The 14,838-nt window shown below is 39.9% G+C and overlaps 1 protein-coding gene across 3 annotated transcripts in view; it reads left to right on the forward strand.

Annotated features, from left to right (window-relative positions):
• The first annotated feature begins 288 nt into the window (after positions 1 to 288).
• Positions 289 to 14,838, forward strand: part of SLC35A1 (solute carrier family 35 member A1) — a 32,905-nt gene continuing 18,355 nt past the window's right edge. For 2 of the 3 annotated variants that reach the window (XM_002746795.7, XM_008994756.5), the window contains exons 1-2: positions 506 to 548; positions 5,132 to 5,309. In XM_002746795.7, coding sequence (XP_002746841.1) covers positions 533 to 548; positions 5,132 to 5,309 — 194 coding nt within the window. In that variant the 5' untranslated portion in view covers positions 506 to 532. Of the gene's footprint in view, positions 549 to 5,131; positions 5,310 to 14,838 lie in introns of all 3 variants that reach the window. The other variant, XM_008994755.5, reaches the window with a different exon arrangement.

Below are 14,838 nucleotides of genomic sequence, written 5' to 3' on the forward strand. Positions count from 1 at the left end.
GAACAATATGTAGCATAAATCATAACTAATCTAGAACACAAGGTAACAGTCTAAGGTAATGAACCAGGTGGAAGTTATAAACGTTGCCGCAAGTAGTTTCTGTTCCTTTACGAGTTCTGGGAGCTTCTCCAACAGCTTTGGCAGGTGCGAATCCCTTAGGCTAACTCCAAATCCTATTTGCCGCCTGCTCACTTTGTGAGGACTACGATTCCCAGAAGGCAACGCTCCCTTGACTCCACTTCCTTGGGCCGACGGAGAGCCGCAGTTTACAGAACCACTTCCCCGACCGAGTTTCACACAGCTCTCACCTAGGAGGCGGCCAGGAACGCCTTCCCTGGATCCTTGTTCTCCCCATTTTGGGGTGTAGCTCGGATTCCTGAGCCCATTTTCAACGCTTGGCCGTCCGGGAGGCCGGCCAGGCGCTCTAGGCCGAGCGGCTTCGTCTCTATGACTACAAGGGGCGGTCCCCGGTGTCCTGCTCGGGGGCACAGAGGGGGCGGGCGTCAGTTCCGCGCGGGGCTGTCGGGGAACCATGGCTGCCCCGAGAGGTGAGAACCCTGACTGCCGGGAGTGGGGAGTCCGCGGGGGGCGGCACCTGTCGGGCGGCGGAGCATCTTGGTTGCCCACGGCCTGTGGGGCCGGGCTGAGGCGTCTGGAGTTTGCGTGGAGCCTCTCCCTGCGGTCAGGGCAGCCGGTCTCCCGCTGCGGCTGCAGTTTCCGCGGCTGACTCCGCGCCGGGCAGGTCGACGGTCAGAGACCGCGCTGGCCTCCACGAACTGGTAGTGGGTGGGAACCGAATTCTGATAGGCCGGGGCTGCGGCGAACCCCGAGAGGGCCCAGGGCGTGGGGCCGGGGCTGGACCGCAGCACCTGGCGTGGTAGGACAGTTCTTGGCTCTGGCCCCGCGGCTTCGGTCTCCTCTGCGCCTCCTGCCCTGCGGATGCTCAGAGGCTTAAGGGCAGGCTCCGGGCGCAGACCCCACTAAAGACCTCTCTGGGGTGTCAAAACGGCAATGAAACCGTAAAGAGAGGAAGATAACAATCGTTAACAGTTCCCACCTGTATGCTGTATGTAGTTACAGAGAATGCTGTATGCAGTTAGAAGGAACACCTCGATATTTGGGGTGGAAGGTGAGCTCCACCTCCCTCCTCCCAAGGGATGGCACATTCAGGTGAAGGCGTATTTGTTGACTAATTGCCATTTAAGGAGGGCGAGTCTAATTGACTCCGCACCACTTTTGCTGAGCAGTGTATATAAGGTGGGACCAGAGCTGAATTTTTTGACGGTGGAGCAGTAACTAGGAGAGTTTGGGCGACACCCGGATTCTTGCTCCACCCATCCTCCATAGAGCACTTGACTTCACCTTTGAATAAATATTAAACAAATACCTAAGGAATATCCTCTTGCGTGAGCGTCAAGTTATTTTCCCTGTTGCGGGCTCCATGTTTATCATCAGGCCCTGCCCAGGGGCATTTTTATGCCTCTCTTATGTGTTCTTTATATTTCATTTAAAATAAGTCTAATCTTAAAATTCTTTTTGTAGCAACACAGGAAATAAAGGAAAAAGAAATATAATTGTTTTGATAACTAAAATGGAATAAGGATAGCAAAATGGATCTGAACAAAAACTTATAAATTACAGAAGACAAATCATTACTTGAAATAGCTGCGACAATGTAAAGGTTTAGGCTTATTGCCCATACATATTTGTTGAGCCTTGATTGTAATCCTAACAAAATTGAAGTTCCGATAGCTTCCGAATATCCACAAAGGACTTATCGGGGACTTCCTGAATTTCTAAGTTCTTAGGTGTTACAAATAATGTCCCCCATAAACTATAGTAAAACATAACTGAAAAACTAATTTAAAACTGTAAGTTTCTTTTGGGGGACATTTCCATACAAATACTCTGTGGAAGCTAAGGGAACTGCATGAGAAGCAGAGAACAATGCACAGTTAAGATGCGGCTGCCAGTTGAGTTGTGGACTTCGTTTATAGTTACTGGAATTGGGCAAGATTTATTTGCCCAATTTGAAGTGATTACATATGTACTTTTGATATTATCCTGAAAAAATGGAAATTGCTAATAACGGAAATTTTATACTGGAGAATTTGTGAATGGAGTGAACGAGAAATAGTTTGATCTGATGTTAAACTGCCGGAGAAAATCATACTTAAAAACATTTAGTATTATTTTAAAGTTGAAATACATTTAAAAATCGTATTCCATATCAAAGTCCAATCTGTTTTGCAAATACCTAAACTTATTTGATTACCCTTCCATTTAGATCAGTAGTTATTTTCAAGAATATAATATGTATTCCAAAATAATCGCTATGCAAATAGGTATGTTTTCAAGTTAATGACAATATTATAAATCAGAATGTGTGTGTAGGATATAACTATTTGGTTTAGTGTTTAAATATTCACTATGTTGTTTTTGGAATCAGGAACCTATACAATAGCTAAAATAAAGTACTTTTTAGTTTATCAGCCCTAACCTCTGTTATTTATGAAAGTGTTGATAATCTAGGACAGGAGTTGCCAAACTTTTCCTGTAATGGGCTGGATAGTCTCTTGTCATACTACTCAGCTCTGCTGAGTTCTGTTGTAGGGGAAAAAAAGTAGCCAGATAATTTAGAAACAAATGAGCATGGCTACGTTCCAATAAAACTATTCATGGACACGGAAATATTTGAATTTCATACAATATTCATGTATCACAAGATGTTATTAAATTTTTTATCAATGATTTAAAAATGTAAAACCATTTTGAGTTCACAGGCCTCATGTAAACTATCAACATCTGTAGCTTGTTCACCCCTTATCTAGAGGATGGGGAGTGCCATCTCTTCTACTGATTCAAAGGTTATTTATTGCTCTTTATTTTCGAAGTCATATTTTTTCCCTTGTGTAGGGAAGTTTTAGAACAAAGGAAGTATTATAGTGATCTCCTTCACTTCCTTTTATATAACACTGATTTTTGGCTCCTCAGATCTTTTGGAAAGAAAGTTTAAGCAGTTATAAACTATTTCTTCTGTTTTACTTTTCATTTAAGGCCTGATATAATTTTTAAAATTTGCCTACAGTTGACAAAATATTCTTTAATTCACTTGGGAAAATATTTATATTGAGGAACCTATCTCTTTTAAGTTCCAACCATACTGTATCTAAAGATAATCTGTTTGGGCCGGGCACGGTGGCTCATGCCTGTAATCCCAGCACTTTGGGAGACTGAGGCGGGCGGATCATCTGAGTTTGGGAGTTCAAGACCAGCCTAACCAGCATGGAGAAACCCCATCTCTACTAAAACTGCAGAATTAGCCGGGCGTGGTGGCACATGCCTGTAATCCCAGCTATTCGAGAGGCTGAGGCAGGAGAATTGCTTGAACCTGGGAGGCAGAGGTTGTGGTGAACCAAGATTGTATCATTGCATTCCAGCCTGGGCAATAAGAGCGAAACTCTGTCTCAAAAAAAAAAAAAAAAGATGTGTTTGATCTGTTTGACACTCCTGTTTTATGTCCCTATGAAAACAGTCTTTGAATTGTGTTAGGCCCCCAAAGCAGGGAACAAAAGCATACTTAGCACATAATGTAGTTAAAGTAGCAGGCTGGAGTTCCCCCATGTCCTTCTGTTTCTTAACCTGGGGTTGTCAAAGTATGGCTCTAGAAAGCCTAAAATATTTATTTCTGGCCTTTTACAGAAAAAAATTTGCTGATCCCTGTTTAACCTCAAGCCTAAAGATTTGAATGGACATAAAAGGGGCTGGGGGACAATAGGTGGGAGGTGGGTAAGGAAAGTAGAAATAGTTTGATCCGTGGGTGATGGAAGTAAGTAACCTAGCAGGTCTGGGAATAAGGAAGTATGAGGGAGACTTTGTACACAGTGCTTATGGTTTTGCCAAAGGTCTTGGACAGGCTTTGGTGCCTGAGAGATGGCTCCTGCTTGGATATACTTGCAGGCAATTCTTAAATTGAGTGTTTATATATTCCCTGCATTTTTGGTTTTATGGAGCTGGGATCTTAATATTTTTTTCCTGTGTTGGGAGTTACTGTGTGTTGTATAATGCAATGAAATGAGTGGCTAGGCATAACTTGCTTATTGTGATAAAGTTTTTTATTAAGCCCCACTCTTACTTCTCGGTTATTTTCTTTCTGCTGCTTTTAAGTTTAGAATATACATTGCTGCAGTTGCTTTTATGCTTTGCATTCACAAGTTTGTAATCCATAAAGGTATTTAAAATATGTGCTGGGGCCAGGCATGGTGGCTTATACCTGTAATCCCCGCACTTTGGTAGGCTGAGGAGGGTGGGTCACCTGAGGTCAGGCTCCTGTAATCCCAGCTACTCAGGAGGCTAAGGTGGGAGAATTGCTTGAACCTAGGAGGCAAAGGTTGCAGTGAGCCAAGATCGTGCCAACAATATCATGCCACTGCAGTCCAGCCTGGGTGACAGAGTGAGACCCTGTCTGAAAATAAGTAAAATAAAATAAATATGTGCCAGGCACGGTGGCTCACACCTGTAATTCTAGCACTTCAGGAGGCTGAGGTGGGCAGATCACCAGAGGTCAGGAGTTTGAGACCAGCCTGGCCAACCTGGTGAAATCCTGTCTCTACTCAAAATGCAAAAATTAGCTGGCCTTGTTAATGCATGCCTGTAGTCCCAGGAGGCTGAGGCACAAGAATCACTTGAACCTGGGAGTCAGAGGCTGCAGTGAGCTGAGGTTGCGCTAATGTACTCCAGCCTGGGGGAGAGTGAGACTCTGTCTCCAAATAACAAACAACAATGACTATACATATATGTACATATACAACTATATATATGTACATATTACATATATATATATAATTTATAACATCCTGAACTAAAATCAATATGCTACATACTTTTGCAATTGGGGTACTCCCCAGGAACATATTCCTAATTGGCTGATGTTTAAAGTCAGCTGTGTCTTGTGTATGTGTGTGTGTTCATGTAATTGACAAGTATTGTTTTGAAAAAATTTTTAAACGTAGGTTTTAGAAAATATTTTGTTCTTGGAATTGGAAAGTATTTGGGGGCCATAACTAGTTGATTAATTTATATATACATATATTGTCTACTGAGTAATGTCTTTGTTACACGTATTTTCCAGACAATGTCACTTTATTATTCAAGTTATACTGCTTGGCAGTGATGACCCTGATGGCTGCAGCCTATACCGTAGCTTTAAGATACACAAGGACATCAGACAAAGAACTCTACTTTTCAACCACAGCCGTGTGTATCACAGAAGTTATAAAGTTATTGCTAAGTGTGGGAATTTTAGCTAAGTGAGTATAAATACTTTTAGTGTGTTAAATTACTTTTCTACCTGGTTAAGTTATTTATTAGAAAATTAAAGCTACATCTTTATATGTTTAATTGCTCTGGGCCAGTATTTCTCAACTAGGGGTGATTTTGCACCCCCGCCACAAGATTTTTGAGTGGTCACAACCTGAGAGATGCTTCTGGCATCTAGTGGGTGGAGGCCAAGGATGCTGCTAAACATCCTGCAGTCCCCATGACAGCCTCACAACAAAGAATTACCCAGCCCTAAATGTCAGTAATGCTGAGGTTGAAGAATGCTGCTGTAGAGTCGGAGTTAGCAAAGTATGTCCCATGGGCCAAATCCAGCTTGCTCCCTGGTTTTGGTGTAATAGCGACTGACTGGCTTACAAAGCCTAAAATATTTACTGTTTGGCCCTTAGAGAAAAAAACTACTGAACTGTGTTTTGGATGAGTATAATAATGATAAACATTTCTCGAGTGTTTCCTGTGTTAAGTGCTAGGCACTGTGCCATGTGTTTTTCATGTTTTCTCATTTACTCCTTATACATTTTTGAGGTAAGTACTTTACCCCTGTTGTATTGACACAGCATCTGAAGTTCTTTAAGATTTATACTGTTAATATGTGGCAGCACCTGGCTTTGAATCAGGAACATCATGCAAAAATTATTTAGCTAAGGATATGGCATGGGAGAGGGTTAAGAATAGCGGCATTGGAGGAGATAGGTGTAATTTTAATCCTAGACTGGGATTGTGGATGCATACACATTTTATAACCTCTTTAAGCTTCAGTTTCTTCATTTTTTTAATTAGAGAAGATAATATGGTAAAAATTAAAATCCAATATGTAAATTACTTGGGGAAAGATTTATGAGATGGGGACCTATTTGAGTCACTGGGGCAGTTAAGAAGTCATACAGGTTTCAAGATGTGTATTGGTGAGTGAGGGGAAGCAGGGAGGAATAGTGTTGTATGTAGGCTTTTATGTAGAAACATACACATTACATTTAAATGTTGAAATGTTACAAGACATTGTGACTGCTTCAGCTTCAGCAGTGTATGATGAGACAGTTGATAATACAGCCACAAACATGGCTATCATTTTGGGGAAGATACCCAGTGAAAGTGTTGAAAATTGGTTCTAGATCTTGAAAAAGCTTATACTAATTTACTTGAAGTAGCTGGAATATGAGAAAGATGAATAAAATACATGGCCAGACTACGGACTGTTAAGAGTGATATGAACAGTTAAGAGGAGTAGCAAGTGAAAGGACCTAGAGCTCTTTAATGGTCTTTTAGATTTAGTGTTTGCAAAAAAGTAAAATATTTTCCAGGTACTCTCAGTCTTGTCATTTCTTTGTACACATTTTAAAATGGTAATTTAAAAAGAGTAAGTAGCAAACAGGATGTTATGTAGTCTGTTAAAACACAGGTTGCATGTCAGTGCTTTATTTGCTGCGATGGAGAAGCTTCCAAATATCAGAAAATAATTGTTACACAAAAAAATTTTTGAGATGATTTGTTATATGCACAGGAAACCAAAGTTGATTTTTATGTTTGAATTTATATTTGCTTGAAAATTCCTTCCCATATAATGTTAAAGTAATTGTGTAGAGCTAAAAGCAAGAATGAAATTAGATTTTTTTCTTTGCTTTCAAAGTACAGAAGACTTTATCATCTCACAGAAAGGATGACAATTTCAGGATATTATGGGAGGCTGTGGAAGTATTATATTAGAAATCCATCTTAAAAAAAAAAAAATAACCGAAGGTTTAGAACTTGAACTTTCTCTTCAGAGGAGAAAAATTAAGAAAAACTTAGATCTTGGCCTGGTGTGATGGCTTACACCTGTAATCCCAGCAGTTTGGAGGCCAAGGAGGGAGGCTTTCTTGAGCTCAGGAGTTGGAAACCAGTCTGGCAACATGGCGAGACTCCATCTCTACAAAAAAATTAAAAAATTAGCTGGGTGTAGTGGTGTGTGCCTGTAGTCGCAGCTACCTGGAGACTCAGGTGGGAGGATTGCTTGAGCCTGAGAGGACCTGCAGTGAGCCGTGATCATACCACTGTACTCCAGCCTGGGCAACAGAGCAAAACTCTGTCTCGGAAAAAGAAAAAAAAATTAGAAGAACTTAGATCTTGATTAAAATAGTGTATTTCCCCCATATTTTGAGAGAATATTGTGAAGTTAATTTAAAAATTAGTAACGTTTGTTCAGTTTTGATTTGAGTTTTCTGGAGAATGAATAGAGGAAAAGGAAAAGAAATTACTGCTTAAATGGAAAAAAACTTCCATTTAAATAGTAATTCATGGCCGGGTGTGGTGGCTCACACCTGTAATCCAAGCATTTTGGAGGCCAAGGTGGGCAGATCACCTGAGGTCAGGAGTTCAAGACCAGCCTGACCAACATGGTGAAACCCTGTCTTTAAAAAAAATAAAAATAAAAATAAAAAATAGTAATTCATTTTATATATTTAAACTTCATTTAAAACTACGATTAAATGAAGTAAAACCTTCTTCCTTTTTGCCCATTTTTTATACTGTGATAATGTAGAGTAACTTTATAGGGTTGATACAAATATTATACTAGAACTCAGTTTTATTGGAACTGTGAAAAGCTTAATCTCATTATAGAGCAGTTCATTTGGTGGTTTGTTTAGTATGGTCTCTGATGCTCTTTGTTCAGTAATGTTCTTTGCTCAGTGAATAGTCTTGGTTAATTGTTAAAGTAAGTACATATATGGGAGTGAGAGGTGGGGGCAGAAACTTATCAAAGTAGTATCTGAAATTCTGTGTCTTGCTTATAATTAAGGTTCACTTATGTAATAATATATCACTGCCATATCCAAATCTGTGTTTCATTCCTTCCAAACTTTGGAAGCAAATAGTCATTCTAAGTCGTTTCAAGGTATTATTAATAAGATGTATGGGGCAGTCAGGTTCATGCATTCATTTCTTTATTTAGAAAATACCTATCTGCTGGGCGCAGTGGGTCACACCTATAATCCCAGCATTTTGGGAGGCTAAGGTAGGTTGATCATCTGAGGTTGGGAGTTTGAGACCAGCCTGACCAAAATGGAGAAACCCCATCTCTACTAAAAATACAAATTAGCTGGGTGTGGTGGCATATGCCTGTAATCCCAGCTACTCGGGAAGCTGAGGCAGGAGAATCACTTGAACCCAGGAGGTAGAGGCTGTGGTGAACTGAGATCGCGCCATTGCACTCGGCCTGGGCAACAAGAGTGAAAGTCTGTCTCAAAGAAAATACCTATCAAACCCCAATTATGTACTCAATACTGTTCTAGTGAAAACATTAGAACAGTGCAAATTAAAAAGGTGTAGTTCTGCCCTCATGGACTTATAGTCGATTGGAGAACCAAATATTATAATAAATAGGCGATGTTATGAGGGAAAAGTAGATGGTGTTACAAACACACATAATAGAGGGCCTACATTTTGATTAGAGAGTTTCCTCTCTGAGGAAGTTATATTTAACTCTAGAACTGTCAACTGAGTAGACGTCAGATAAGAAAAGAGCAGAGAGAAGACAGAGAACTGTGTGTTTGAAATCCCTGAGGCAGAAAAGTCCTTGTCTTTAGTGTTGAGATGAAGCAGGAGAGGTCATCAGTGTATCAGAGTAGTATTATGGGCCTGTTAAGGATTTTAGATTTGATCTGAAGTGCAGTAGAAAACCATTAAATGGAGCCAGGTGCAGTGGTTCAAGCCTGTAATCCCAGCACTTTAGGGGGCTGAGGCGTGTGGATCACCTGATGTCAGGAGTTTGAGACCAGCCTGGCCAACATAGTGAAACCTCGTCTCTATTAAAAATACAAAAATTAGCTGGGCGTGGTGGCACATGCCTGCAATTCCAGCTACTTGAGAGGCTGAGGCAGGAGAATTGTTTGAACCTGGGAGGCAGAGGTTGCAGTGAGCTGTGATTGCGCCACTGCACTCCAGCCTGTATGACAGAGCAAGACTTCATCTCAAAAAAAAAAAAAAAAAAAAAAGGAAAAAAGAAAAAACCATTGAAGGGTTTAAATCAGGGACTAACATAGAACCCATATTGAATGTCACTTTAACCTCTTTGAGAATGAATTGAAGTAGGGAAACTTAATAGAGGCAAGAGATAATCACTTAGGATGACAGCACAGGTCAGAACTTAATGGATTTGAGTTATGCTCTGGCAGTAGAATCTGTAGGGCTTGGTGATGGGTTTGGATGCATGGTAAGTTCTGGTTCATCACAGTAGTTATGTTCTATAAAGTCACCACCAACATTAAACTAGTTAATACTGCACCCCTGGGGATATACAGGGTAGGTTTCTGTGATCAACTGATCACGTTTTTCAGTCAATACAATAACCTTGTTTTATGTGTGCTTCAGTCTAAAGACACTTTCTTTAATGTATATTATTGATTGATTAGCGTTGAACTCATGGCCAACAGCACTATAACATGCCTGAAGAAAGCTTATCTATCACATGTATTTTCTCCATAATATATATCATATCCTTCTTAAGCTTAGGAACATCAGACGGCACTTCAGTGCCATTTAAAAAAAATCACCAACACAAAGCACAAAAATACAAAAAAAGTGGCACTGAATAGATTGTACTTGTTTACAGTGTGAAAGCTGAAACAAAGCATAATGTTAGCTTGTTCAGCCTCAGGAATGTGCATGCTTGGTGAAGCAAATTTTTTGTCACTCTGCGCCTGTCTGCCAAAGACTGAAAGTGTTACAAGTATTGATTTGGGGTTACAAATACATTTTAATGAGAGGAGAATTCACACATACAGTCTGTGAATAATAATGATCAACTATAGTAGGTGAAGGTATCGGGAATCATATCTATGTTTCCTGGTACCAACAGTTGGATAGAGTTATTTTTTTTCTGAGACAGAAAAAACAGATTTGGGGGAAGAAGGTGTCAACAGTTTCATTTTGGGCACATATAATGTAAGGTTTTTAATATCTTGAGACATCCAGATGGGCAGTTGGATTAAATGGGTCTGGAACTCAGAAGAGAGGTCTGAGCTAGAGATGTAAATTTGGGAGTTCTTATCACATAAAAGTATTTAATCTCACAGAATTAGAAGACATTGTTAAAAAACAATTATCTTGTAAAAATAATCTTGTTTATAATGTCATTTGACTCCATATTCCTTAAAGATTGCTGTTTTCTGGACAGGATAACTAGAAACCGCAGGTCTAATATAAAGAGGAACACATAATAGGTGTGCTCTGTTAGAGAAATGGAAGGCAGCTTGTTTAAGAAACAACGAAGGACTGCTCGCTTTGGCAGCACCTAATACTAAAAATCTGGACAGTACAGGGAAGATTAACATGGCCCCTGCTAATCTTGCAGGGTGACATGCAAATTGTGAAGCATTCCATATTAAAACAACAAAAAACCAAGGAGTCAGTCTGGCACTGAGGCAGTGCCCTAGAACTTTTTAAGAGTTCGATTAAGCAGGCCAGGGTAAGCATAACTTCAATCAAGTGTGCAAATTAGAATCTTCAGGTCCCAAGAATTTAAGCAGAGGCAATTGTAGCTCCATAGATTGTTCTTGGTGAGTTTTTAGAGATTTGGTCTAGTCAAACTCATTTCATATGTAAGAACTTTGAGCCTGGAAAGGGACTAATTCATGTAATCTCTGACTAAAAATTTGGTGTGACCAAATGGATCAGCAAGATTCCAGATCCATGTTTTAAATGAAATGCCAGTTTCTTTCAGAATTTGAGGTGGCAGAGAGTTTCTATAACCAGGTAATCCTATTTGGAAAGAACCCATGATGGCAATCTAGGTCAAATGGCTGAGACCCCATTGTCTTTGGTTCTTTCTCTTGCAGTCTCTTTCAGATTTTTGAGGTAGTAGAGAGGTCCTATAACCTATTTGGACAGAACCCATGATGGGAATCTAGGTCAAGGCTGAGACCCCTTGTCTTTGATTCTTCCTCTTGCCTTTAATGCCTTCTTTAGGGTAGCAGTAGATGGGTTCTGTGCCAGGAGGCATGGATATCCTAACATTCACATGAGTCTCGTAAAACTTTTGTAGGCTGAAGGTTATAATTGGTTTGTAAAACATTAGAAGACAATAGCTTAATTCTAATTCCAAATCTTTTCTTTGTCCTGGTTATATGCTGTGGTTTGGATGTGGTTTATCTCCACCAAAGCTTATACTGAAATTTGATCCCCAGTGTGGTGATGTTGGGAGGTGGGGTCTAATGGGAGGTGTTTAGGTTGTGGGGGCCGATTCCTCATGAATGGTTTGGTGCTGTTTTCTGGTAGTGAGTGAGCTGTGGCTCTCAAGAGACTGGATTAGTTCTTGCAGGAATTGATTATTTCTGGAGAGAGTGGGTTATAAAACCAGGATGCTCCTCATATTTTGCTCTCTCCACACATGTCCGCCTCCCCTTTGACCTTCTCTGCCATGTGATGCATGCAGCAGGAAAGACCTCTAAGAACCCTGGGCTGTGTCCTTGAACTTCTCAGCCTGCTGAACTGTGATCCAAAAAAACTTTTTTTTTTTTTTTAAATACCCAGTCTCAGGTATTCTTTTACAGCAAACACAAAGCAGACAAAGACAGTATTTAAAATATTTAAAAGAAAACTCTGTTCAACATTATAAATGCATGCAGCATGTTGTGGCTCATGCCTGTAATCCCAGCACTTTGGGAGACCGAGGCAGGTAGATAGCTTGAGGCCAGGGTTTCAAGACCAGCCTGGGCAACATGGCAAAGCCTTGTCTCTACAGAAAATTACAAAATTAGCCAGGCATGCTGGTGCACACCTTTAGTCACAGCTACTTCGGGGGCTGAGGCAGGAGGATCCCTTGAACCTGGGAGGTGGAGGCTGCAGTGAGCTGAGATTGTGCCACTGTACTCGGAGTTTGGGGGACAAAGTGAGACCCTGTCTTAAAAAAAATTATAAATGGAATTTACTTGAAAATTTTAGGATATTTAACAACTTAGAAGACATATAGACTTGCTTCAGTGAAGAGCCTGCTCTATATTTTATTCCTTTATTTTATTTTTTGAGATGAGTCTCACTCTGTTGCCCAGGCTGGAGTGCAGTGGTGCGATCTTGGCTGGCTGCAACCTTTGCCTCCCAGGTTCAAGCGATTCTCCTGACTCAGCTTCCTGAGCAGCCGGGACTACAGGCGTGCGCTACCATGCCCAGCTAATTTTTGTATTTTTAGTAGAGACAGGGTTTCACCATATTGGCCAGGCTGGTCTCGAACTCCTGACCTCGTGATCCACCCGCCTAAGCCTCCCAATGTAATTTTTATTTGGAGAAAAAAAAAAGATATTTATTTCAGTTTGGGGTAAAAGAACGGAAGGCAGAGGTGCATGCGTTGTGGTGGTCTCCAAGAAACCTAGGCAATAAATATGAGGAAACCACTTAACATGTACTATTGCTATAAATTTAAAATGTCCTAGAAAAGCTAAAGAATAATGCCCCTTTTTGGGATCTGTGAAAAATGTATTTTTGAAAACCTCAGGAGTAGATGTCTTCTTTAGAAAGCAAGTAACTATACTCTCTAAAATACCAACTAGTAATCATTGTCAAAATGTGTTCTGTAAACTGTCACACATCCTCCTTTAAGATTATAACAACTAACTTTACTGCCTTAACGTTATTCAGAATCGTTGCTATTGAGCATGGCAGACTGCCAGAGAGTGAAAGTGTTAAGGAAACACTCTTTGATGTTCAGCCTTAGAAACAGGTGAGGGAAATAAGCTGAGTGAATATAGCTTATTTTCATTTCATTCTTGTACATGTTGACTAGCCTTTATCCAAAATGCATGAGACCAGAAGTGTTTCAGATTTCAGAAGTTTTAAGATTCTGGAATTTTGCATTAATATTAATTTGGTTTGAGTATCCCAAATCTGAAAACCTGAAATCCAAAATGCTCTAATAAGCATTACATTTGAGTATCGTGCTGGCACTCAAAAAGATTTAAGTTTTGGAACGTTTCAGATTTGGGCTACTCAACCTTTATCTTCATTTTATCTGAAAGTATTATTTCCTCTTCTATGAATAGAAATCTTAGGCTGAAGGACATTTTAATTTGCTAAAGGAACCTAGAAAGTAATTGATGGTAATAGGATTAGAAGGCAAGTTTCTTGAACTTCAATTTTCAAATTTTAAGTCTTTCAGAACAATGAAGTAATTAAGTATTTTTTATTAAGACAAAGACAAGCACTTAATGGCATTGTTAGACATTTCAGTAGTTTAGAATAATTGTATTTTTCTCTTTTTATTTCCAAATGTTAACACTTTGCCATGTGTCTTAATTCAGGTGGCTCTAATAAAATAACATAAACTGGTTGGCTTAAGCAACATTTATTTTTTACAGTTCTGGAGGCTGCAAAGTCCAAGATCAAGATGCTGGCAGATTAAGTGTCTGGCGAGGGCCTTCTTCCTAGTCTAGTAGCTGCCTTTTTGTTGTATCTTCATGTGATGGAGACAGGGATGGCTCTGGCCTCTTCCTCTTCTTCTAAGGCACTAATTTCATCATGAGGACTCTACCCTCATCACTTCACTAAACCTAAGACCCTCCTCCAAATACTAATTACATTTGGGGATTGGAACTTCAACATACGAATTTTAGGGGGTAACACATTTAACCCGTAGCACATTACATATACAGTAAAACATGAATGTTTTGTGATATTCCTCTATTTGTGTGTAGATGTATATAATTGTTTTCTGATTTGTTGAGTATGATTTAGACAAGATGCCTCTTTGTCTCTAATATTCTTTAGCATGTTTCCTAAAAGCAAGGACATTCTCTTATATATAATCAATAAAATTATCGAAATTGAGACATCAGTACTGATATAGTACTATTACATAATTCCAGACATTATATAAATTTTTCCATTTGCCCCACCAGTGTCCTTTATAGCAAAATAATTATTTTGGACTTCAGTCCTTTCTAGGATTACAGTTTGCATTTAATTGCCACGTCTCTAGCTTTCTTTAATCTGGAAAGTTCCTCCGTCTTTCTTTTTCTTTCAGGTCCTTAATATTAAAGAACACAGGCCATTTAATTTATAGAATATCTCTCAAATTAAGTTTGTTGTTTTTTTATTATGAAATTTAGGGTTTTTTTGGGTCAGGGATATAATGGACATGATGCATCCCTTTTTGTGCAGTATATAGAGATGTATGTGCTATCTGTTTGCTCCACTACTGGTGATTTATCTTGATTTCTTTCTTTTTTTTTTTTTGAGACAGAGTTTCGCCCCTGTTGCCCAGGAGTACAATGGCATGATCTCAGCTCACTGCAACCTCTGCCTCCTGGGTTCAAGCAATTCTCCTGCCTCAGCCTCCCAAGTAGCTGGGATTATAGGCATGTGCCACCACACTTGGCTGATTTTTGTATTTTTAGTAGAGATGGGGTTTCACTATGTTGGCCAGGCTGGTCTCAAACTCCTGACCTCAGGTGATCTGCCCACCTTGGCCTCCCAAAGTGCTGGGATTACAGGCACGACCCACCTTGTCTGGCCTAATCTTGGTTTCTTGATTAA

The sequence above is a fragment of the Callithrix jacchus genome, chromosome 4, assembly GCF_049354715.1.
Source record: "Callithrix jacchus isolate 240 chromosome 4, calJac240_pri, whole genome shotgun sequence".
In the NCBI taxonomy this organism is placed as follows: domain Eukaryota; kingdom Metazoa; phylum Chordata; class Mammalia; order Primates; family Cebidae; genus Callithrix; species Callithrix jacchus.